This window comes from Solanum verrucosum, unplaced genomic scaffold (assembly GCF_900185275.1).
Source record: "Solanum verrucosum unplaced genomic scaffold, falcon-dt-bn FXZP01000085.1, whole genome shotgun sequence".
Taxonomy (NCBI): domain Eukaryota; kingdom Viridiplantae; phylum Streptophyta; class Magnoliopsida; order Solanales; family Solanaceae; genus Solanum; species Solanum verrucosum.
In genome coordinates this window covers 1486170-1507849 of record NW_026019839.1, presented here as the reverse complement: position 1 = coordinate 1507849, position 21680 = coordinate 1486170, and the positions used below count along the sequence as shown (strand labels likewise).

General features: G+C 34.6%; 4 protein-coding genes across 4 annotated transcripts; 1 reads left to right on the top strand and 3 right to left on the bottom strand.

Moving 5' to 3' along the window:
* Positions 1-3109: 3109 nt before the first annotated feature.
* On the bottom strand, positions 3110-9193 carry LOC125815576 (glutamate--glyoxylate aminotransferase 2). Its single transcript, XM_049495079.1, has 13 exons — positions 8960-9193; positions 8359-8424; positions 8156-8273; positions 7524-7605; positions 7347-7434; positions 7027-7185; positions 6417-6590; positions 6192-6323; positions 4944-5009; positions 4763-4827; positions 3972-4063; positions 3739-3895; positions 3110-3328 (listed from the first exon to the last, which is right to left on the bottom strand). The coding sequence occupies exons 1-13, from the start codon at positions 9074-9076 to the stop codon at positions 3199-3201; spliced, it is 1446 nt and encodes a 481-aa protein (XP_049351036.1). The 5' UTR covers positions 9077-9193; the 3' UTR covers positions 3110-3198.
* A 3682-nt stretch (positions 9194-12875) lies between these two features.
* Positions 12876-13659, bottom strand: LOC125814311 (agamous-like MADS-box protein AGL82). The gene is made up of 2 exons (XM_049493787.1): positions 13035-13659; positions 12876-12901 (listed from the first exon to the last, which is right to left on the bottom strand). The coding sequence occupies exons 1-2, from the start codon at positions 13657-13659 to the stop codon at positions 12876-12878; spliced, it is 651 nt and encodes a 216-aa protein (XP_049349744.1).
* A 1648-nt stretch (positions 13660-15307) lies between these two features.
* Positions 15308-19059, top strand: LOC125815609 (protein POOR HOMOLOGOUS SYNAPSIS 1). Its single transcript, XM_049495125.1, has 8 exons — positions 15308-15613; positions 16945-17061; positions 17787-17852; positions 17966-18069; positions 18177-18373; positions 18459-18511; positions 18646-18673; positions 18963-19059. Exons 1-8 carry the CDS (start codon positions 15311-15313, stop codon positions 19019-19021), a joined length of 927 nt encoding a protein of 308 aa, XP_049351082.1. The 5' UTR covers positions 15308-15310; the 3' UTR covers positions 19022-19059.
* Positions 19060-19259: 200 nt separating this feature from the next.
* On the bottom strand, positions 19260-21079 carry LOC125815565 (peroxidase 39-like). Its single transcript, XM_049495068.1, has 2 exons — positions 20348-21079; positions 19260-20210 (listed from the first exon to the last, which is right to left on the bottom strand). Exons 1-2 carry the CDS (start codon positions 21062-21064, stop codon positions 19464-19466), a joined length of 1464 nt encoding a protein of 487 aa, XP_049351025.1. The 5' UTR covers positions 21065-21079; the 3' UTR covers positions 19260-19463.
* Between the last annotated feature and the right edge of the window lie 601 nt (positions 21080-21680).

The following is a 21680-nucleotide window of genomic DNA, read 5'->3' as shown; positions in this document are numbered from 1 at the left end:
TTGCTTTCGCTTGCTTTTCTCCTCTCTCACCTCCATCTCCCTCTCCACGACTCCACTCTATTTCTCTCTTTCTGTATATCTATATTTTTGACCCTCTCTTTTTTTCTTTTTTCTTTTTTCTCTCTTTTTGTTGCATTTTTAATATTAGAGTAAATAAATATAAGTGATACAAGAGCGAATAAATACAAATGGTAAAGTGAAACTAGAGCAAATGGATATAGCTTCATATATATTTTATTTTATTTTTGTATCTTTGTGTATATTCAAATGGTATTCGTTGATACAACCTAAATTTGCACATGAATACAACTGAATTTTGAGCAAATAAATACAAATAAAGTTAGAGGGAATGAATATTAATGGTATATTAACAAAAGCATACCAGTAAAATTAGAGCAAACAAATACAGTTCCACTTTTTTTTTTGTATCTTTCTATATATACATTTGGGCTATATTCATCAATACAATTTGTATTCATCGATATTACTTCTATTTGTTGATACAACCTATATTAAAGGTGAATCAAAATTTTGATTTTATGGGTTTTGAATTTTAAAATGCATGACTATTTTAAGTATTAATAACTGGGTTTTAAACTTTATATTTATATTTAATGAATTTCTTAATTCAAATATACTATTTGAAAAAAAACAACTGGATTAGATTGAATCCGTACCTAGTCATATATATAATCTAAATGCACGTATGAATATAAGTATACAACGAATATAATTGTCTGACACCTCAAAAACAAAATTGTCAGACATCTCAAACAATTATTATGAATATTAAATACTCAAATTATAATTATAAATTACTAATAAGTCTCAAATTGTTATTTTTGAAAATCTCTCAAACTTTAAATTTTGGATCAATCTCTTCCTAGAAAAATTGGAATTCGGATTGCTTAAACTTAATTTGACTTTTAAGAAGAATTGTAACTAGTGTTCAAAAATATTGCGAAGAAATTAGGTCGAACATATTTATATTAAATTTACAATGAGATTCCATAAAAAGACTTGAATTATTTAGGTTAATCTTTTGTTGGATTTAACAAAAACATCTCATGACATATATGATTTCAATTTCATCTTATATTCATTATCTTGGTAGAAGGCATCTCAATTAAATTAAAAAATAATCTTCACCAACAATGTTTTTTTTTCTCAACAAAAGGAAATAAAAGGTCTGGAAAGGTACACGTGGAAGTTTGAGAACTTTACGTAGCTGCAATATTAAAAATTGCATTACACATAATTCTAATATTTTAATAATAACCATATCTTTGTAAAATAAATTTGCTTAACCAATTAATCCTTAAGAATGTTAGAAACGAATGCGTTAGATGTTTAAAAAATAAGAAAAAAGAATGCGTTAGATTAATTTCTTTTTCTTATGTCTTTCTTTTGTAATTTCTTTTTAAGTTAAGTTCTTTTCTTTTTTTAGTGTCTTTGTTTCTTGTTACCTTTTTATACGAACACTTGTTTTCGAGGTAGCTATTTAATTTGTGTTGTTTTAATTTCATTGATGTTTTAGCTTATAACACTTACTTTTTCTTGTGGTTTCAACTATTACACTCACAATGAAATATAGAAGTCAGGTGTGATGGCCAACTCAGTCATAGCGGAAGCGGTCATGCAAGGTTATCGGCAGACAATGTAGTGCAAGCGACGAATAACGCTTGCCATAAATTAAAGAAGCTCAGCCTACGGCTACGTGCATGCCCATTAAGAGCTATACCTGGAGTCGAGCTAACTGCATAGTCAGAGGAGAACTTTCCTAAAAAGCCTAATAAAAGTTAACCGCATTGAAAATAACGAATCATACTCTAAAAGGAGGTTCCCTCCCAATAGATGTCAGGAGGGAGCAAGGCGAACCAAACTTATTTAAATGCATTAAAACGTGAAGTAATATCAAAATTAACCTTATAACACTTACTTTACGTTTTCTAATGACTCTCCCTTACGTTTAGCCTTATAACACATTTTTAAATTGATGCTTGAAAAGTTAGTGTGTGTCTCAATCATCAATTTATCAAATCAACAATAACTTTGACAACCCTATTTAGCATTTTTTTTAATTTTTCAGGTACATTTCTACTTCAGTCATGTATAACCAGAGTGCATGTAAAAATAAACTAAAATTTCAGTAATGTATGTGTCCATATTAAAACAAAAGTAAAAGGAGCGAAGAAGCATGTACCTATTTCTGACGTGATCTAATACTGAATGTTCATACAAAATAAAATATAATGTGGATATTAGTTAAATAGGGTGTCCCGTGAAACTTTTACAAGGTTATTACCATTTATATTGAGAGTTCAATTGACCATGATTTCAAATAACCAAGTTGATTTGAAGTTGAATTTATTTGGTCATGTGATCTCAAAAATTGTACTTTTCTCATAAACATAAAAATTTCATAATTTGTGAAAACTATCAAAACTTTATCAATTATTACAATTTTATGAAAATGAGCAAACCATAATTTATAACAAGATATTTGAATATCCTAGTCACCATATTAACAAATCACACATATCCATATTCTTTTTATAAATAAATATTTGTGATTACACGTTACAAACTGCCAAATATGTAATTTTTACAAAGGTTCAATTTTATTTTATTTTAACAATAGTAGCAACTAGCTATTCTTCAATAAACCTATGGTATGAACAATCTCTCCACATTGAGCTTTTACTTTTTCTTTTTTTTTTTTACAAAATTTAAAATCATGAATAATTTTTACAAAATATAAATTTATAGGTCAAGTCTTAAATTAAAATTATAAACTTGAAATTGAACTCCTTGCTTTTAAATAGGATTTGAGATTTGAAATCAAAATTTCAAATCGAAGTTAAATTTATATTCAAATCATAAACAAACACTAATTTCAAAGCAAAACATCAAATTTAAGCTTCAAATTACATGGTCGAACACCTACTTAAAATCAACAAACTTTTAATATAAGATGGTCTGATTTACTAACTTAAAATTATATTAAATGCAGAAGGGAAAAAAGGAAATCCATAGACCACATAGTAAATCTAGCAAGTCATATATATATAAACACATGAATGAAGGCTAAAAAGAGGGGGGAAGAGATGTAGTGTACCATAATTTGTTTGTAAATAGAGTTGCAGTAGTTGTAAGGTAAAAGCATATACAATAAATACTCCAACCATCTTTTTTCTATTACATCCTGGAATAACCTTTGTGGTCCTCATATTTCTCCATGAATTCATCATTGAACTTTTTGAAACTTTCCATTATTGCTGGCATGTCTTCTTCAGCTGGCAAGATGGTTGTCCTTAGATGGAACACCCTACATTGTTCACAACCTTACAATCAATCCCACAATAACCTATTTTAACGCGTTGCAAAGTACCCGAGGGAAGAGGGAGACAGAAATGAACGCATTACAATGTACTAACACTATAGGTGTTTCAATTGACCACTTTGCAATAATACTGATATTAATCTAACTTCAGATAGGTGAGAGTAAAAAAAATCGACCATTTCTCATTGGGATCCCTTTGTGCACACTTATCTTAAGGACATGGTTTTGCCCATGAAGTGATTATCCTTCACTTCGCGTTGCTTTATCACTCTAAGTGACAAAGTTAAAGCATTGAAGTGACGGCTTTTAATAACATTGGAAATGCATATAAGGGCATTTTGGCATTGAAAAGGTTTGGGAATGGAGGTAGAAATATGATAGAATAAAAAACTCACCCTTCCTTTTGACCGAAACCTGAACCAGGGACGGTGGAGATGCCAGTTGCTTCCAACAGCCTCAGACAATAGAAAACATCAGCAGCTTTCCCAAGCTTGTTTGCAGTCTCTATTGCTCTAGGAGGCAATCGTATTTGCGGGAAGGAATACATTGCACCTGAAAACATTTCATCACAAAGTTAATGGAAGCTCATGTGGCTTTTCACTGAATAAAAAGCTCACTGGTGACTTGCCTTCTGTGAAATTACAAACAACATTTCTGCAGCTGTTGAAACCATCAGTCATCATGTGTGCCCTCCTCCTTAATGACTCGAGGATACCCTTACTGCAATCAGAATAAAATAATATTCATCATTAAAGAACCAGAGAGTGTGCGGGCGTTTTATAACAGAAAATTATAAAAAAGAGAGAAAAAGAAACTACTAGATTTATAAGTGAATTCAAATCCTTGATCACGGCAGACAGATATTGACATAAATCCAGAAAAGTTCCGAAAAGAGAAGAAAAAAGGATAAGACGGTGAATTAGGATTTAGGATATGTGTGGAGATGTCCTGTTCTGGGAGTTATGTTGGAGAAAAGTGCATTCGTTTGATAAAGTTTAAACGACCACAAAAATTCTAATGGTTCCGCTTATTTAAATATCTCATACTAGTAGGTGACAAAGTTTATTTATATTTATAGCTTTAAGCTTTCTCTCTTCTTCGTTGTTTTAATTACCGTGAAATTCCCAAGGGCATGTAGCAGCACAAGGTATGAAACTCGACAGATAATGAACCCACCCTTCTACCCCTCTCTACTTAAATACCAGGCTTTTATCTACTGCACGTTCGAACATGTGATGTACTTTAAGCTTTCTTAGAACTCACTAGTTTAAAGATCGAAGATGCTCAGTGACCACATTTTTCAAAGTCCATATCCAAAACCCCATCGATAAGAAAAAAGTTCTTTCTTTTTGTTGCACTAATTTCTCAATTCTTAAAAAGAGTTGCAAGAATTTCATGGGCTAGTGTCAGCAGTCATACCTCTCTCTGGCATATTGGTCATATGAGATATCTCCAGGTTTAGGGGGGTTCACCATGAGCCCCATCTGCAAGTATGAAAGAACAGGACATTACTAACTTGGTCGAATGGTATTGAAAAATGATGTTCCTAATTTGAAGCACATAATATTATCTCGGAAAAGACAAGTAAAAATTGACTTACAAATATCTGTCCAGGAACATTTGGACTGAGTGAAATTGAAGCAACCTTGTATATTTCTTCAACAGCCTGGAACATCAAATGCGAAAAGGAAAGGTTTTGTCTTAGGTACATAAGAGTTCAATACCAGAAAAACTGTGTTAGGTGCATAAATGCAAAAACCAAGAAAATCTTACATTGTGAGACTATAATATGACAATAAATTTCAATGTATCACAACATACACCATTGTGAATAGTTTTTGATAAAAAAAATGGACCTTGATCCTAACTCAACCGCAAAAGCTAGTTCAATAAGTGAGGATTGCCCAAGACCACATAAGGAGTCCAATCTCCCATCCTCAACCGATGTGGAACTCAACAGCCTCCCCCCTTCCCCCGCACGCCGAGGACTGGACATCGGGAGCGTGGACAATATAAGATGGGGGATCAACATGGTGTAAACAATGAAATGGGAAGAGCCTGCCTCTCATACCATGATAAAGAATGAGCCTTGGGCCTAACTCAATCGCAAAAGTTAGCTCGGGGGGGTGAGGATTGCCCAAGACCAACTAAGGAGTTCAAATAACCGATGAGGGACTCAACAGTTTCTTTAAAAAATATAAACGACACGATTGTGAATAGTACGAAATGGTCCACTCATAAGATCCAACCTAGATCTCTTTCAAATTATTCTAATCAATTGACGAACCACATCTCAATCATAAACTATTATGACTACTTGAATCATCTCTATCAACTCTGCCCTATTCGGGCAATTTTGGTTACAGTACTAGTAATTTCTATTTCAAGGCATTGGCCATTGGGGTTATCTAGAGCTAGGGAAATTATCAAACTTAACAGTGGCATACAAGTCTTTAACAAGAGTTGAAGAGCTCGTGCCAAACACTGAACCTAACATAAGTGAAACAACAACTAAAGTCTTGATTCCAACTAGTTGGTATCTCATCTATGGATCATCTGTTCCCTTTCTGTTCTTTTTTTAGCCAATGTTCTTAGGTCATCCACATAGGAGAATGGGTCTTTTAAGACTTCCCCAAAATGTGAAATGAGTCATTTATAAGCACTACAAAGAAAAGACTACTATAGTACCACACCAGTAAAACGTGTCTTGAAATCACTTTCAGGACTGGAGCTTTTCTAATTCAAACCATCACATACAATGTGGCACCGAGGATAAGCACTTTACAATAAGCAAGAAATACCAAGTATATTCCTATCCCTACAGTTTTAATGGAAGCTAAATACAAACCTTTGGAGGAATGTTGGTCATCTCAAAGTATCCTCCACGCTGTCCACATTCACCCCAATATCCTTTGGAGACAGTGTGAAATGAGACAAGCTGAACCTCCTTGCTTAATGGTAGTCCCATATCCAATAAAACCTTCATATTTCGTGAATAAAATAAATGAGTATGTAGGATCTAAAAATACTGGTTGGCTAATAAATTCTTCAGTCAGAAACTTTGCACATGTACCTTTCTTGCACTTATGAAGGGGCGCTCATCTTGGTAAATGTTTTGCTGATAAACTTCGTCTCCAAGTAAAACTAAATTTTCTTGGTGACAGAATTGAATAATTTGCTTAAGATTTGCCACACTAAGACATTGTCCAGTGGGATTTCCAGGGTTTATAATCACCATAGCTCGTACCTAGGCAGAAACAAAGAAATATATATGTACAGATTAATGTTAGACATGCCTAATAAATGCAGAGGACAAGATACTTTAGGACATAAAAAGCAAAAGAGTAATTCAGCTATTATTTGCAGCCATATCTAAATGTGTCACATTAAGGAACCAGTCCCATTGAATATCTTTTTAAGTTTTGCCAACTTCTGAAAATATTTGTAGTATTCAGCCCCACATGTGCTCTCTCTTTTATATTCCATTCTTTTTCTTCTCTTGGAGTTACTAGAGGGTCGGGGAGGGGGTTGTGACTGAGGTTACAGACAGAGAAGGCTTAACGTCCAACAAGCCTAATGTCGCTAATAAAACTGACTTTAGTGAATTATACTCAGAATTCACATAAACATGAGACCATATTTTATTTGAATGTAAATGGAAAGCAGAAGTTCAGCATACTCACAGTTATTCCCGTGTATCGTGCCTTTGCAACTGATTGGCAAAGGTCATTGATATCTAGACCCCAGTTTGCAGTCTCTTCAAGGTAGTAAGGAACAAGAGAACCCCCCAATAATTGTATTGAAGCTGAGTATAGTGGATACTGGGGAACAGGGACCAATATCTAGCAACAAATATGCACTCATTAAGAGTATGATAATGCATGTAAAAGATAAAAACCTGGAGGTGTTAAAAGGAGTTGTCTAAGTTAAAAACAAGATATATGAAAGGAGACAAAGAAAATATGAAGAGGAAAATCTTGCTATATATCAAATTATCAGTTACCCCATCACTTGGGCCGCGAATGATACTGTTCAAGATCTGCATCACTCCTTTGCTGGCACCATCTGTGAGAAATATGAGTTCTGGATCACTGTCAAACAAAATAACTAGATATCAGTTCAATAATCAATTTTTGAGAACATCAAACCAGAGCAGGTAAAATGGAATGAGCAACCCAACCTTGGATATCCATCACGTCTCTCAATGAATTCTGCAACTTCTTTCCTTACCCCGGGAATGCCTCGGGAGTCACTATAAGCACCTAATTACCGGCAAATATAGAATACATCATTCCCTCTCTAAGAATCACTGTCTCAAAACTGGACCAAAGTAATATGTGTTGCTTGCAATTGAGTGTCATAACAAGGACACAGACCAGTAGTTAGTGATGGATAGAAAGTCAAGTTTCTGTAGTCTAATTTAGCTTTTATCCACTGAGAAAGGATTAAATGCATAAGCCCAATTTCAACAGTTCACAAGTTAACCTGCACCAACTATCACCTCCCACCCCCTTCGATGGAATAGTAAGTAAGTAGTCCTTTAGGAAAAGACTAGATCGTGATTTCACGAATATAATATAATGAAGAAACTATAAGCAGGAAATAAGAGTAAATGGTGAAGCAAAAATATAACATATCTTTAAAACATAAAAAATGAAAATAAAGAAAGGTATAACGTCTGACATATAAGCAAAAACAATTTCTTGTTTGTGTATTTGTTCAGCCAAGGGCATAAAAGAAAGCCAGGAGAAAGAGAAACATGACACAAGGACGTGCATATGTAACAAATAAAGGTTATCTGCGAAAGGATACCTAGACCTCCAGAAGTCATCCCAAGAAACTGTTTAGCCCTTGCAATTGCATCAGCAGGGAATATGAGTCCCACATTCGGATCATCCAGTAAAAATGGAGCTTGACAGAGAGCAATGACCTGAAATGAGTCCAGCATTTTTACATGTACCAAGTAACCAAACCTCAAGCATGTTAAAAACAGGCAGTTCGCAACTGTAACAAACCTGGCGTGGAAATGTCAGTGGCTTCTGCCCAAGGGCATGGGGGTTACCAACATTGGTGAAGATGATCTGCAGAATAAGTGGACCAATGAGATAGTATATGAGCGCTCTGAAAGAATTAAATGGTCTTCATTCAAAAGATTCCTCAAAACATTAGGATTTACAAAAATAAGTCTCCTGGTCATAGGACTCTTGAATAGATTAATTACTATTATTGTGTAAGTTGTTTAACTGTAGCATCACATCATAAGAGCTTGTAGTATCTCAGGATTATTTAGATGAGGAATTTATAAATTTGTATGCATTTCATGGGATTCAAACAGGTTTTGGCAAAAATCTAGGCTCGATACAGATGACTGGTTCAATGCTTCAAATCTTGCAAACTGCCTAAAGTTAGCCTATAAATTCAGGATGACAAAGATTTGAGAGACAGCAATTCCTCATGCATGTTGGAATATCGAACTATGAGTGACTCAAAGAGGGAAAATGGACCATAATACCTATTTTAAAAGTATCTAGTCCCTTTTAGTACATGATAAGCTATAAAATGTCACCAGGTAGAATCTTTTATAGGAAAAGACAAGAACAATTTGACAACTTATACCTTTTTGCCTTCCTTCTGAAGCTCAGAAGCTCGAAGGTACAGCTCACCTCTGACAGCATATTGGCACTTCTTGACATTTTCGTTCAGATTCTCATAGTCTAATGCCTTAGAAGACATTATAAGGAATTAAAATTTTCCTCTTAGTTCAAATTCCAAGCAAAGTGATGCCCGTACTGGCAATGTAGCAACTCGGCTCAAAACCTACAATTATATGAAGAAACTATAAGCAGTAAAAGGAACAATGACTGCAAAGCAACAAAACATAGTGGCACCAAAAAACCAATGAGAAATGTATTGGTCAACTATGGATACGACATGTGGACAACTCGAAAACAGCACAAGTTTAGTCAGCTCCTAGTCATCAAAGTTCGCTCCAGCAAGAGGTTAGAAATAACCGCGGAAGTCTGCTCCAAATCTATAACAAGCTTACCCTGAACTCGTCATGCCGGAGTAAGATGGTCTTATCTCACAATCAAATATCGGGTCAGTCGACAAATGTATGGATAGGATAAGCATCCAGACTTGCCAACTCTGGAATATATGGGATCCTCTACGGCGGTTACAAATCAACAGTGGCGAATTTATAGCTAAATATGGGGCACGTGAACCCATGGTCTCATCGTAAAACTAGGTAATTAATGTATATATTTTTCTAAAATTAGTACAATATTATTTGTTGGCACCCATGCTACAAGAAGGCTAAATGGTGCACTTGATTGATGTTGAGTTATTTGCCTAGAGGAGGATCAGTTCCCACTGAATATATTTTTTTCTCTCTTTTTTAAGAGGTACAACCATGTTTTAGAAATCCTATATTCACCTCCACAAATCAGTATGTGTTACGTACGGGGTGTGCATATAACGATCATAATGAGGAGCGAATATTAGGAATTAGCTATTCTAGTGTTGTACTATAACTATACTTCTTATCCCCACTTGCATCTCATCTTATTTTTACAACTACTATTGCTTAAATCTCAAGTTGTAACAAGCTATTGTGTTCTTACTCAGATACGTTGTTCATTAGCTAAATCACGAGTTCCCAATAAAATTCTCTTTCTCTCTTGCTATTTTATCATTTACACACTTCTCACAGTTTGTCTAATATCGTTTTAGTCTAAGTTGCTCGGACTCTCCAAAATTGTTGCCGCACCCAAGTCGGATCCTCCAAAAATGCACTACTTTTGGAGGATCCGACACGCACCCATCGGCATTTTTGAAGAGTCCAAGCAACATAGGTTTTAGTCAAATTCATATTATCGGGAGGTTAACTATGAGTTAGATAATTCACTTGCCTTTGACACTATTCAATAAATATAATTGTTAAATCTTTTTATCAATGATTGCAGCGTTCGAACCAGCTTTCGCGCATCTTGACTAATTCTACGGGATACCTGTCACCTCCCACCAACAATAGGTACCACCAAGTAACTCTATCCACCAAGGCTAGAGCTGATGTGAAATCACCTAGTTTTTTTGTTATTGGTCTCAGGTTTGAACCTGAGACCTCATGGTTCTCCCCCACTAAATTTAATTGTTAATCTTTAATCCAGATTTTAAGTTAAACAAGAAAATATAACAAGATTAAGAATACAATTTGCTACTGTTCTGACCAAAACACTCATCCCATTGATTATTATACCAACAACACCCTAATATAAAAAATCCCAAATGCAATCAAACATATCATACACAGGAAAAGTGGCAATCCAATTACATATAATGTGATTTGGTCAATCTTTCGGTAGGGCCATTCATGATTTCAACAACAGCAGATATCAAAAAAGAAAACTGCAATAATATAAACTTGTAACCATAAAATCAACAGTGCAAGTGACCACACACACCCCAAATCAAAATCTACATTGACTAAGTTATTAATCCTAACAAAGACAAATTTAACAAAATTCGCACCCGAGGTGTGACCTAGTAATCAATAAAAAAGGACCAAAAGCATCTTGTGGGCACATATTCACCACTACACGAAATCTAAGAAAGATGACAAAAAACGCCTCCATTACACATACACATAGCAGATGAAAGAGAAAATCTATATTTTATCGATCCAATTAAAACACACAAACAATATGCAGAATCACAAAAATAAACAAAAATTTCAGACACCCATACATCAAAAAATCAAAAAAAAAAAAAGGGGGATGGGATGGAATGACTTACAGTTAGGAGGCAAGTGTTGTGAACACACAAGTCAGTTTGGTGAGTGAGAAGTGCAATTTATTTTTTATTGGGTTGCAAGGGAAAAGGGGATAATTATAGTATATTATTATTTGTATATGTGGCCAAGTGTGAAGACATAAATTCCAAGATGAAACCACAGCCACTGAACAGTTGGTAAAGATTGGATTAATGTGCAAAATTTGATTGAATCACAAATTTGGAGATAAAGCAAATAGTGGTGCTCCTTCAAACTATACAGTTGTGGTTTTGCTTCTTCATATAGATAGATATATATTTGTCCAATCTCCACTCACAACATCACTTTTTTCAACTAAACTAAAAAAAAAGGCCAAAAACTTCATAATCATAATAGGAATTATTACTGTACTATTTGAAATGGAATTTTAGGGTACGTGTATTTAAGACAAAAAGGGAAAAAAATTAATTATCCGTTTAAATTGACTTATTTAAAATGTTTTTAATTCAAAATATTTTTATATAGTTTTGAAGTGTTTGAGTAATGTTCGAAAATACTTATAAACACTTATCTTAAAGTTAAAATAAAAAAATAAATTAGAAATTCTAACTTATAATTTTTTATTTATAAGTTATATGGCAAAAGTCTATTCAAATTGGCCTTTCAAGAATGCGGACACCAACTACAGTGACTGGCACTGTTTTACAGGTGCTTGTATTTGATTGAGCTTCCACTTTGTTGGGTTTTATAAGGCCCAACATGTAAAATTTTCTTTTTTTCCTTTTTTACCCAATTCATAAATCATGAGTTAAGGATCTATTGAAAATAATTTTTATACTTCATAATATTAAGAGTAAAATTTGCGACTCTATCATTTTCATATCTTATTTGTAAAATTATACTTGATATATTTGTGTAGTAAAAGATAATTTTTTGAAATGGGGCCTCAACTTTCCCAATGTTGAAGCACTATTAGGACTTTCGAATGCAATTATCTTGCAAGCCCATGTCAATATTGACTTAACTTTACAAGTTCCTTTTTCTTTTCTCCACTTGTAAGTTGTAATTTACGTATATTGATGATAGTTAAAAATAATATTTTAAATTTTACATTTATATTCAAAATATTTAATAATGAGGTGGACTAAGCAATCTAAAGTGAATATTCATTGAGACGAACTACTCAAATTTCATCTTTTAAAAAAAATCTCTTGGCCCAACAGCATACTTTGTATTTATCGGGCCAAATTTGTAAAATAATAAATAATTAAAAAAAAAGTTGGATGGAACTCCATCATTTTAGTCAAATGAAATTGTTATTAGCCATAACAATAGACTACCAATTCTGTATTTCCTTCAATTTCTTTTTTTAGATACAAAAATATTATTTCAACCGAAGAATATTCAAGTAGGAGGAGAAGGTAAAGTGACATCAGCGTACCCAGACCATTTTTATTTTACTTTCCTTTTGTTATCTATCGTATTTTATTATTAAAGTGGATCCGTGAAGTCTTTCGAAAGCAACATCTCCTTTCTACCTTCACGAGATAGTGAAAAGCTACATCCCACTTATCAAATTTGATTGGATATGATGTTGTTGTATACCTCTCCATATCTACCTTCACGAGGTATACAAAATAATTTTTTTTTTATATGGTCATAATTTACATGATCACTTTAGCCTTATGGTTTCAAGTGTTATTTTCCCAATTCTCAAACAATAGAAAATTTAAACAGAAACAAAGGGAAAAGAAACCAAATTTACTCTGTCAAATGGCTGTAATCATCTTCAATAACAATAATAAAAAGGTTAATCTACATAGATCAATGATTTTAATTAATACAACTCGAAAATTCAGAACTAGTGATCATCATACCCAAAATTCTACACATTATTCAAATTGTTTAGTGTCGCATTACCTCTCAGAAAATCAATTTCTTGGCCATGATCATGAGCAGATTCATCACCAGCAATCACCCATAACTCAGCCGCCATAGCAATTTCTGTTTCTTGATTATAAGCACTACTGTTTTCAAATCGATCACCATTAATTGCAACTTCAAAATCTGAATTATGGGTTTCTTGATTAGCAAGTAAACTTTCTTTCTCACTTGAAGTTGATCCTCCAACAACCCCATTCCCATAATTCATCATCTTCAAGAATTCAATTCTTCTCTCCACAGCCTCTAATTTCGAATTCAATTTCACCAACAAACTTTCGTTCGACTCTCTAAACACGTCATTAAGCCACTGATCTTCACCATCATCGCAAAACAGAGCATGATTCTTTTTCGACTTTTTCTCGAAACACCCATCATCATCAGTTCGTTTTCTCTTGCCGTGAAAGAGATTTTCTTTATAGGATTGAATAATGGGGTTGAAATCAGTGGGATTTTCAGGCCATGTATCTACTTCTCCATCAGGATCAACAAGAATGACACAAGCTTTAATGTCACAGAGGATTGAAAGCTCTCTAGTTTTTTTCTTGATAGTTTCTTTTTTCTTCTTGTAATTTAGCATGTTGCCCTTCATCTTCTTCTCCATTGTGTGCCGAGAATAAAGAAAAGAGACTAAGCTCCACAACAATGAATCTATCTATTTATAGGAAAACAGAGTAACGCGTCAAAATAAGATATTTATGTTTAGTTGTGCACACGGTAGAAAATAAATTTCATACGGTAAATAATAGTATACGTGTTTGTATCTTTCTCACCCCACCCCACCCCACCATCTACTTCTACTTTCTCATAATATTTTTTAAGTTATATTTATAAATGTTGTTTGAATAATATTTTATGTTTATTTATTAAATAATAAAAATTAACTTATTGAAAAATATTTTCCATACCAAAAACACCATTAGTTCATTTGAATTATTGAAGAATATTCAAATTAAGGAAATGAATGGGGTGCGGTAACTTTTAGGGTAACTTTAAAAAAAACAATAGTTTGAGCTTAATTAAGGATCTATATTTATAGTTTGCTTAATTACGAATTATAATTACATGTTTAGGGGAGGAGAGAAACAATCAAGATTTGGGCGAGAGGAGAGAGGTGAGAGAGGTTGAATACTTGTTGTATTTGTTGTATTAGGCTGTATCACGAACATAATTGATACAACTGATTTGTATTAAAATGAATGCAATTGTATAAAAAAATTAAGTATTGTATTTAGCTACACATTAGGAGGAGAGAGGTGAGCGAGATTGAAAGAGGGAAGAGAGAGGCGAGCGAGGACGAGAGAGGATGAATGCATGTTGTATTCAATATATCATGAATTCAATTGATACAAAATACAAATATGGTTGATACGACATATAAATATAATTGTCGGAATATAATTGATTTGTATCATACATTGAATATAATTGTGTCAATTGTATTAATGAACACAATTTATATTGACGAATACAATTGGCAAAATAAAAATTGTCATATTATGTGGAATGTTTTTTAGGTTGCGGTTGTTTGGGCTGGGAGAGAGAGGACAGTGGGAAGAGAGAGGCAAGGGAGAGCGGGAGAGCGGGAGAGAGGAGAGAGGAGAGAGGAGAGAGGAGAGAGGAGAGATAAAATTTACTGTAAAACCTTACATATAGCTATTAATTGTACTAATATTTTAAACTATAGTGGTTTATCATAAGCATTAATCACATATTTACCTTGTTGTGTAATTCCCATTCTAACTTTCCCGTTATTTTTTTAAGTGTTACCTATAACACTCTCCGAGTGAACCCGAAAAGGAAGAATTCCTTGAATCTTTATATAAAATGAACCAAATATAAAATAAGTATTTTGTATAAATATATTTGGTATTTTGATTTTTAACTGATAAAGTTATTGAATTGCATGATTATTACCATAGAAATATCACATTTTTAAGGCCTTCTAAGCTCTAAGTAGTACATTTCTTTATGATTTTAATATCTTTAAAATGTTGCACCTTTATATTTTCTTTCTATAATTTCTAAGTAATATACTCCTGTGAGATTGATTAAGGATATTTTATAAAATATATTTTTGAAATTAGCTAATATTTCTCACTAAATATAAAATAAAGTGAATTCCAAATTTTGTACCAAATCGACCCCTAACAGAATTAGGTACTTTACTAGCTGTATATAAGTGTTGCTTTCAGCATGATCTAAGCTAGTATATGCCGCAAACAACTAAGAACTCCAAACTAAAATTTTGAAAAATGGCGGGATCACATTCACGGTCACCGATTACGGCGGCAGAGCAGGCGGCGCTGCCTTCTTCAATGTCAATCGCTACCGTAACCAACCACTGGGAAGTTCAGTATGCTCGGTTCATTGTCTGTCCAGCTTCTCCTCACTCCTCTCATTCGTCTCTCATCTCTCTTTCTTCCATCGGACGGAAGTACTGTAAACGCGGCAAATGGATCTCCTCTGCCTCCATCGTTTCTCTCAAACTCCGCACTAACAGCTTTGATCCTAATGGCGGTTTCATCCTCGTCGTCTCTCTCTGTGACAGAATCCTTGTGAGCACTTTCAATTCTGTTACTATTTCTCCTAATTGATTGATATATTTGTCGACTGAGTTTCTAAAGGATGAAGTGAATTAGAAAACGTACAATTTCGAACTTATTTTCCATTGTTTGTGAATTTTTTTATCTAAAATTTTGTTTTAATTTGATGTTGCTTTGAATTTATAGTAAATTTATAGTCCTTGTAGGCGATACAACTAATTTAGTTTTGTTTTCGTGTTTCCTTTTTTGATTGATAAAATTTGTTTGCTCAGTTGCTCTAAGGATGAAGTTGAGATCGAAAATGAAAATGCATAACTTCTGAATTTGAATGTTAGTTGTCACCTGATTGTGAACTTATGATGCAATTTCTTTTAATTTGGTGAAAACATTCCATTATATAGTACTATTAGTAGTTAATTTTAGTTTGAATTTGTTGATAAGTAGATCTTAAGATTTGATTTATCTCTTCTCGCGGTTTCTTCCATGTGTTCGTTCTCGTTCACAGAGTCACTCTGAGCATCAGCTGCTTTCCCGCTGTTTCTCCTTGTTATTAGGATGGATGCATCTGTTTGCTGAATTTCTGAAGGATCTAGTTGAATTTGAAAATAAACGTGCATAATTTTCGAGTTCCGATGTTATTACCATCGTGAAATTTATGATGTAGTTGTTTTTTTTCTAACTTAATGTACCTTTAAATTGTAGAGTCGATTAATTTTTGCATGAACTTGTTAACACTAAGTGATCTCACTTTTACTGTGTTGGAGAACTGGTATTGTTTCTGTTAAATGCAAAAGTTGTGTTCTGGGTTTGTTTAAAATTGGCAAAATAATCACCGCCATTCCTTGAACCAAACAATTTCTTCTTGCTATGTTAGGCAAATTAATGTTGCTTTCTTTTCCCAGGAGGGAAAGTTATATTGCTGATCGTAAAAATATCACCGGGCACAGAGAAATGCAGAAGCAATCATGAATAGGTTTAAGTGCATTGTTGAAACTGTTGCAGGAGGGCCAATGCTGGTTTTTCTTGAATACTAGAGGCCTAATGTATTCTTGGTGTACTGATTCTCTGTTTGGTAGCATAAGATGTGGCACAGTTGTTATGCATTGTTTGTGAGATAAACTTGTCTTACACAGCTCGAAGAGTTTTTTCATGCCGACCACAAACATTATTCTTTTACATTATCAGTTCTGTTTTTGCATAGCCGTCTTACAGTTCTACAAGCAATGGATGTTACTTGCTGTGGTTCATAACTCTTAGATGATGTGACAGTTTCTGCATGAGAAGCTAAAAGAGAAATCCCATGCTTCTGACTTTTTTCTGGTTTCATTGTTTACTTCTCACAGGAAGAGCATTACATTTCACGGTTGATGTTCTCATGGCCTCAGGTATCATGTGTATCAGGTTATCCAGCAAGAGGAAGCAGAGCCATCCTCGTGAGCTATAGGGATTCTGTTGGCCAGGTGAGCATTTTTTTTTTTTTTAAGTCATAGTTAATTATACCTCAAGCTTTCTTTAAACCCCTATTCTTTTCAGCTAAAACATCTTCTTTCTAGGAAAACTACACTAGAGAAATAACGAGATTAAGAAGTGGATTAAAACGGAAGTAGCTCAAGAGATGTAAACCTTAATGGAGGTGAGGTGAACAATAGCTGAAGTTATAATAAGAAAAGGAGAAAGGCAAATAGTTGTGAAATATTGCATGGAAGAAACTTGAATTAGCTAGTTTACCATGTCTATTAGTTATTCTAGTAAGATAATTGTCCTCAACAAGTCTCTTTAGGTGCATAACTTGACATGAGAGTGGTGATATCCTTTGCTTAAAGAATTTGAACCATCTCAGATCTGGGCTCTGTAACTTAAGTAATGCATTTTATCCAAGATCTGTACCATCTGGTACTTAAGATAATAGACAGTTCTTCAGAAAGCGCATAGCCTGAGAAGTTCAGTTCATGTAAATGTTACAGGCATTGAATTGTTCACTCAAGCTTCATAGTTGTAATGCATGTTTTAACTTGCAAAGTTAGGATATTATTCTATCGAAGCTTTGTCATACTGGACAATTCGAAATGGATAAGTTGATTGTCAGAGTCTCCTCATTTCCTAATCCTTATAAAGTGAGTTATATGCAAGGTTCTATGCATAAAACCAATAATGTTGGACTTCAATTGTCCTTTTGTTTTTGCAGATTCAGAAATTCATCCTGCGGTTTTTGACAATCGATGAGATAGAGAATTTCATGAATGTTTTAAAGGTACTTAAATCTCTATGATGTGCTCTATGAGTTTCTCTCAGGTAGTGAGTTTTGTTTCCTAAATAATTTACAACTTTCTTCCTTCCTATGGTTTTCGTATGTGACATTCTTAGGGAAAGTTGGACAATGCAAATCCTCAACCTCTTCCATGTGCTGAATTTGATTCAGCAATATCTTCCCAATCTGAGTTTAATCCTTTGGATGGAGCTTCACACAGGTGACATATACCACAGTTGTTTTAACACATACTCCCATCTCAAGATATGTAGAGTTTACCATATTAAGCTATTAATGTATGATTTACTGAAGGTGTGATTTTCTCAGGGACAACGAAGGATGGATATGTGCAGCTTCCGGTGACTCTACTCCCCATTACATGCCACTGACCTTGGCACCTGAATTTTCTCAAGATTCACATAAAGAGGGAATGAAACTAAGTCGTGAAGTTGACGAGATTCTTTCAGCTTTTCCTCCCAGTTTCACCTCCTTCTTGACGAACTGCTGCCCTGAAATTGATAAAGGTGGTTCACATCGGTCAACTTGTCACGACGTTCTCTACTTTCTGATTCAAAACTAACACCATTAATAATTGTTAACTGGACACAGTTGCTGCACAGTCAAGTATGACGAAGGAGGTTGACCTCAAAGACCAAATTGCGGTATGATTTCTGTTTAGATCTTGTATAAAGATCAGCTAAAGTTCTGCTTTCTGAAAATTTTAAATGGCTGGATGGCTCCAACTTTTAGAGCTACCTATGTTCCAATGTATGATCCACCTGCTTAATTCTTGCAGAAATATCTTGAAGATTCTTCATTCCAAGGTATGTCTTCAAATACTTGAGGCCCTTTTCCAGGTTTTGGTCGGTGGAACTTGCCCATCATCTGATATTTCATTCTTCTTTTTATTTAACTACTTTTTCCTTTTACTGGATGGGAAAGCCTTAAAGGCATTGTTCTTGAAGTGATCATCGAACCATGGTCAAAATTGTTGCTTAAGTAATATCTACACGAGTTGTAAATATGATCACTCGCAGTTGAATAAAGCAGCCATATGCAGATCTGATTTGACTGGTTTAGAGTACTAATTGGCAGAATTCCTGATATTGACAGATATGCTGGTCAAAATTGAGAAAGTCATCCATGAATTGGGAGATAATACAGTACTGTAGCTGCACCAAGAGGCTGACATATATATATATATATATATATATACACACACAAAGCATAGCTTGGTTTCCTCTTAATTTTTGAAACATGGGAGTTCTTTTCATTCTCTTTTGCAATTTACTTATAAACTACATCAAAACAAGCTTACAGTTGTAACTTGTACTGGACATTTTTTCCTGTGAATTGTTGGTTTGAAGCAATTAGATTAGCTATCTCGAGTAAGATGGAAAAGTTCAAAATTATGATTTAATTTCAGACAAAAAATTGCTTTGTACATAGTGTTTAATTTGTTGCAGATGAGCAACCTACACCCCTCATGCACCGTCTGTATGTTTGTTAAATTGGTCCTATGAGCTTCTAAGTAAAACATGGAAAATTTAGGGGGGAAAATGAAGTGAAGAACCAATTCAATTTTGATGCATGTTAGAGACTTATATCCAGTTTTTAGTTGACAAACCGGCATTGTTTCCTGATCTGCCCCTGGTCTCCCGTGAGCACTTGTATTGAAGCCAACTTGTTCATGGCCTTACCCAACTTAGTGAACCATCCCTTTTCATCGTCACCAAACTTCTGGATAAAGTCCTTTGTTCTGGGATCTTCATTCAAAAGTCCATCAGATTCAAGCAATGCTCTCTTCCCCGACAGCTGTTTGTAGTAAATGGAGTCCATCTTGTACTGTGTGGTGGTATCAAAAGCCAGAGTACTCATTGGGCTGGTACATGTGAATTTCATAACTCCAGCGAGTCTTGGATCTACCATAGTAGCCTTCACTGGATCATCCACTCTGTAACGGAAGCTGAAACAATGGGCTACTCCAATGGAGTGGGCACCAATTAGGACAACCAAATCCTCTTCATTCAGACCTTTCTTTTTAAACAGGTCAATCATCTTGTCCACTGTACTATCAGGAAGTGGGAGGTTTCCAAGAACATTTGCTTCAAGGGATTCCATTCCATCACGACGTCCACCAGGCACATCGTAGTAAGGGACACCTGATACAACAAAGGCATCCCTTGACAAGTATACCAAAAGATCAGAGCATGAGACTATGCCAGGACATTCTGCCTCAAGCTCAGCCTTGATCTCGTCTATGAGTTCAAATCCCCTAACTGTTGCACCATTGGAGGGGGCGAGTTTCTCTACCCTTGCACCACTTGGTGTCTTGTCTAAGAATAGAGACGCATCACATCCCTGTACATTAGATAAATGAATTTTCATTAAACTTTTAAGGTTTCTTTTGGTTGTCATTGTCAAGAAAGCATAGCAAAACCTATTTCAGAGGTATACATTGTAGAATCTGCACAGTGAGGTAAAGACTGAAAACTTACATTGACAAAGCAATCATGGAACAGAAGACGTGGAATTGGAGCAGCCATGCTGGAATCATTCCCAAAAGCTCTGGTCATTCCATCCTTAATAATCTTCTCAGCATTCGGGCAAGTGTAATCGTAAAATCCCACTTGTAATCCAGCATGTTTGCGATTCTCCTTAATTTCTTCCGGTGTTGGATGGTTCTGAGCAGCACCTGGCTGTTCAGGCACAGTTTGTTGGTCTGATGGATTTTGTGTTATAGGTGCACCCCCATATCCCATCGCCACAGGCGGCCCTTGAGTTGCTCCCGGATATCCTGCAGGCACATTGTTAGCAGGCACAGGATTAGGTGTTGGATCAACTGGAACAGGGTTAACAGGCACAGGTGTTGGATCAATTGGAACAGGGTTAACAGGCACAGGTGTAGGTGTAGGTGTTGGATCAACAGGCGTTGGAGTTACAGGTGCAACATCTTCTTCGGGTGCAGCTTTCTTATCATTATAACGAAAATTTGCCCACAGATCATGCACTGCCTTTGCCCTTCTTATCAATGCCTCCTTAACTTGCTTTTCGCTGAAGTGAGCGACAGTACTAACATGGATCGGTACATCATTGTTATCGGACTCGTTTACTTGGCCAACTTCAGGTAGATGATCTACAAATGCTGAGGCCAGCAAAGGGAGGACAATGCAAATAAGAAAAAGACCAGCGAAAATCCTCGCCTTCGCTGCCATCTTTCTAATAGCATTAATGTTGTTCATTGATATTCAATATTTCCCATTTATAAACTTATTAAACTTTGACTGGGAATAACTTGAGGCTATCATTGTTAATAGCCTGTAAACCTTAAAAATCTTTAGGTAGTTATTTTCATTTTGGTTGGACTAATAATCTTGTCAACCCTCAAAACAAGGGGGGTCCTTCCTGACATATCTAACAACTTTAATTTATGTTTCTTTTTTCTTTTCTCATTTCCCTAGTTGCTAGGAGAACAATAAAAAGAAAAAAAGAAGAAACAAATAAGAATCTTAGTATCGCTCTTTTATCATCATCGTATTTTAGTGATATATTATTATTCCGAGTTATTACCACTAAATATTATTTTTGTTGTGGGTTTATGTCCAACACAAGTGATATAACTTCTTGTATGTGGTTGCGTTAATTTTGATGCTTATAGGTTATGTTAGCCTGCATAATGCAGCCAAAATTTTTATAAAAACAAATCTTGTTGCATTAGAAAAATCAAACACATTGCTCTTCTAATACATATATATATATAACTTCTTATTCTTCATAATCTCACAAGAAATACATTAAAGCAATAGCTATGTCTTCTAAGTATGCATTACT

Excerpts from the sequence above, each read along its gene's own strand:
- LOC125815576 (XM_049495079.1), bottom strand. The coding sequence starts at position 9,076 with ATGTCTTCTAAGGCATTAGACTATGAGAATCTGAACGAAAATGTCAAG. Across the intron at positions 7,606-8,155 it reads GATGACTTCTGGAGGTCTAG|GTGCTTATAGTGACTCCCGA; the intron begins GTATCCTTTCGC and ends GCCGGTAATTAG. Across the intron at positions 3,896-3,971 it reads TGTTTGTAATTTCACAGAAG|GTGCAATGTATTCCTTCCCG; the intron begins GCAAGTCACCAG and ends AAATGTTTTCAG.
- LOC125814311 (XM_049493787.1), bottom strand. The coding sequence starts at position 13,659 with ATGGAGAAGAAGATGAAGGGCAACATGCTAAATTACAAGAAGAAAAAA. Across the intron at positions 12,902-13,034 it reads AGAAATTGATTTTCTGAGAG|ATGATTACAGCCATTTGACA; the intron begins GTAATGCGACAC and ends TTGTTATTGAAG.
- LOC125815609 (XM_049495125.1), top strand. The coding sequence starts at position 15,311 with ATGGCGGGATCACATTCACGGTCACCGATTACGGCGGCAGAGCAGGCG. Across the intron at positions 15,614-16,944 it reads CTCTCTGTGACAGAATCCTT|GAAGAGCATTACATTTCACG; the intron begins GTGAGCACTTTC and ends TACTTCTCACAG. Across the intron at positions 18,070-18,176 it reads TTGGATGGAGCTTCACACAG|GGACAACGAAGGATGGATAT; the intron begins GTGACATATACC and ends TGATTTTCTCAG.
- LOC125815565 (XM_049495068.1), bottom strand. The coding sequence starts at position 21,064 with ATGGCAGCGAAGGCGAGGATTTTCGCTGGTCTTTTTCTTATTTGCATT. Across the intron at positions 20,211-20,347 it reads TCCATGATTGCTTTGTCAAT|GGATGTGATGCGTCTCTATT; the intron begins GTAAGTTTTCAG and ends TCTAATGTACAG.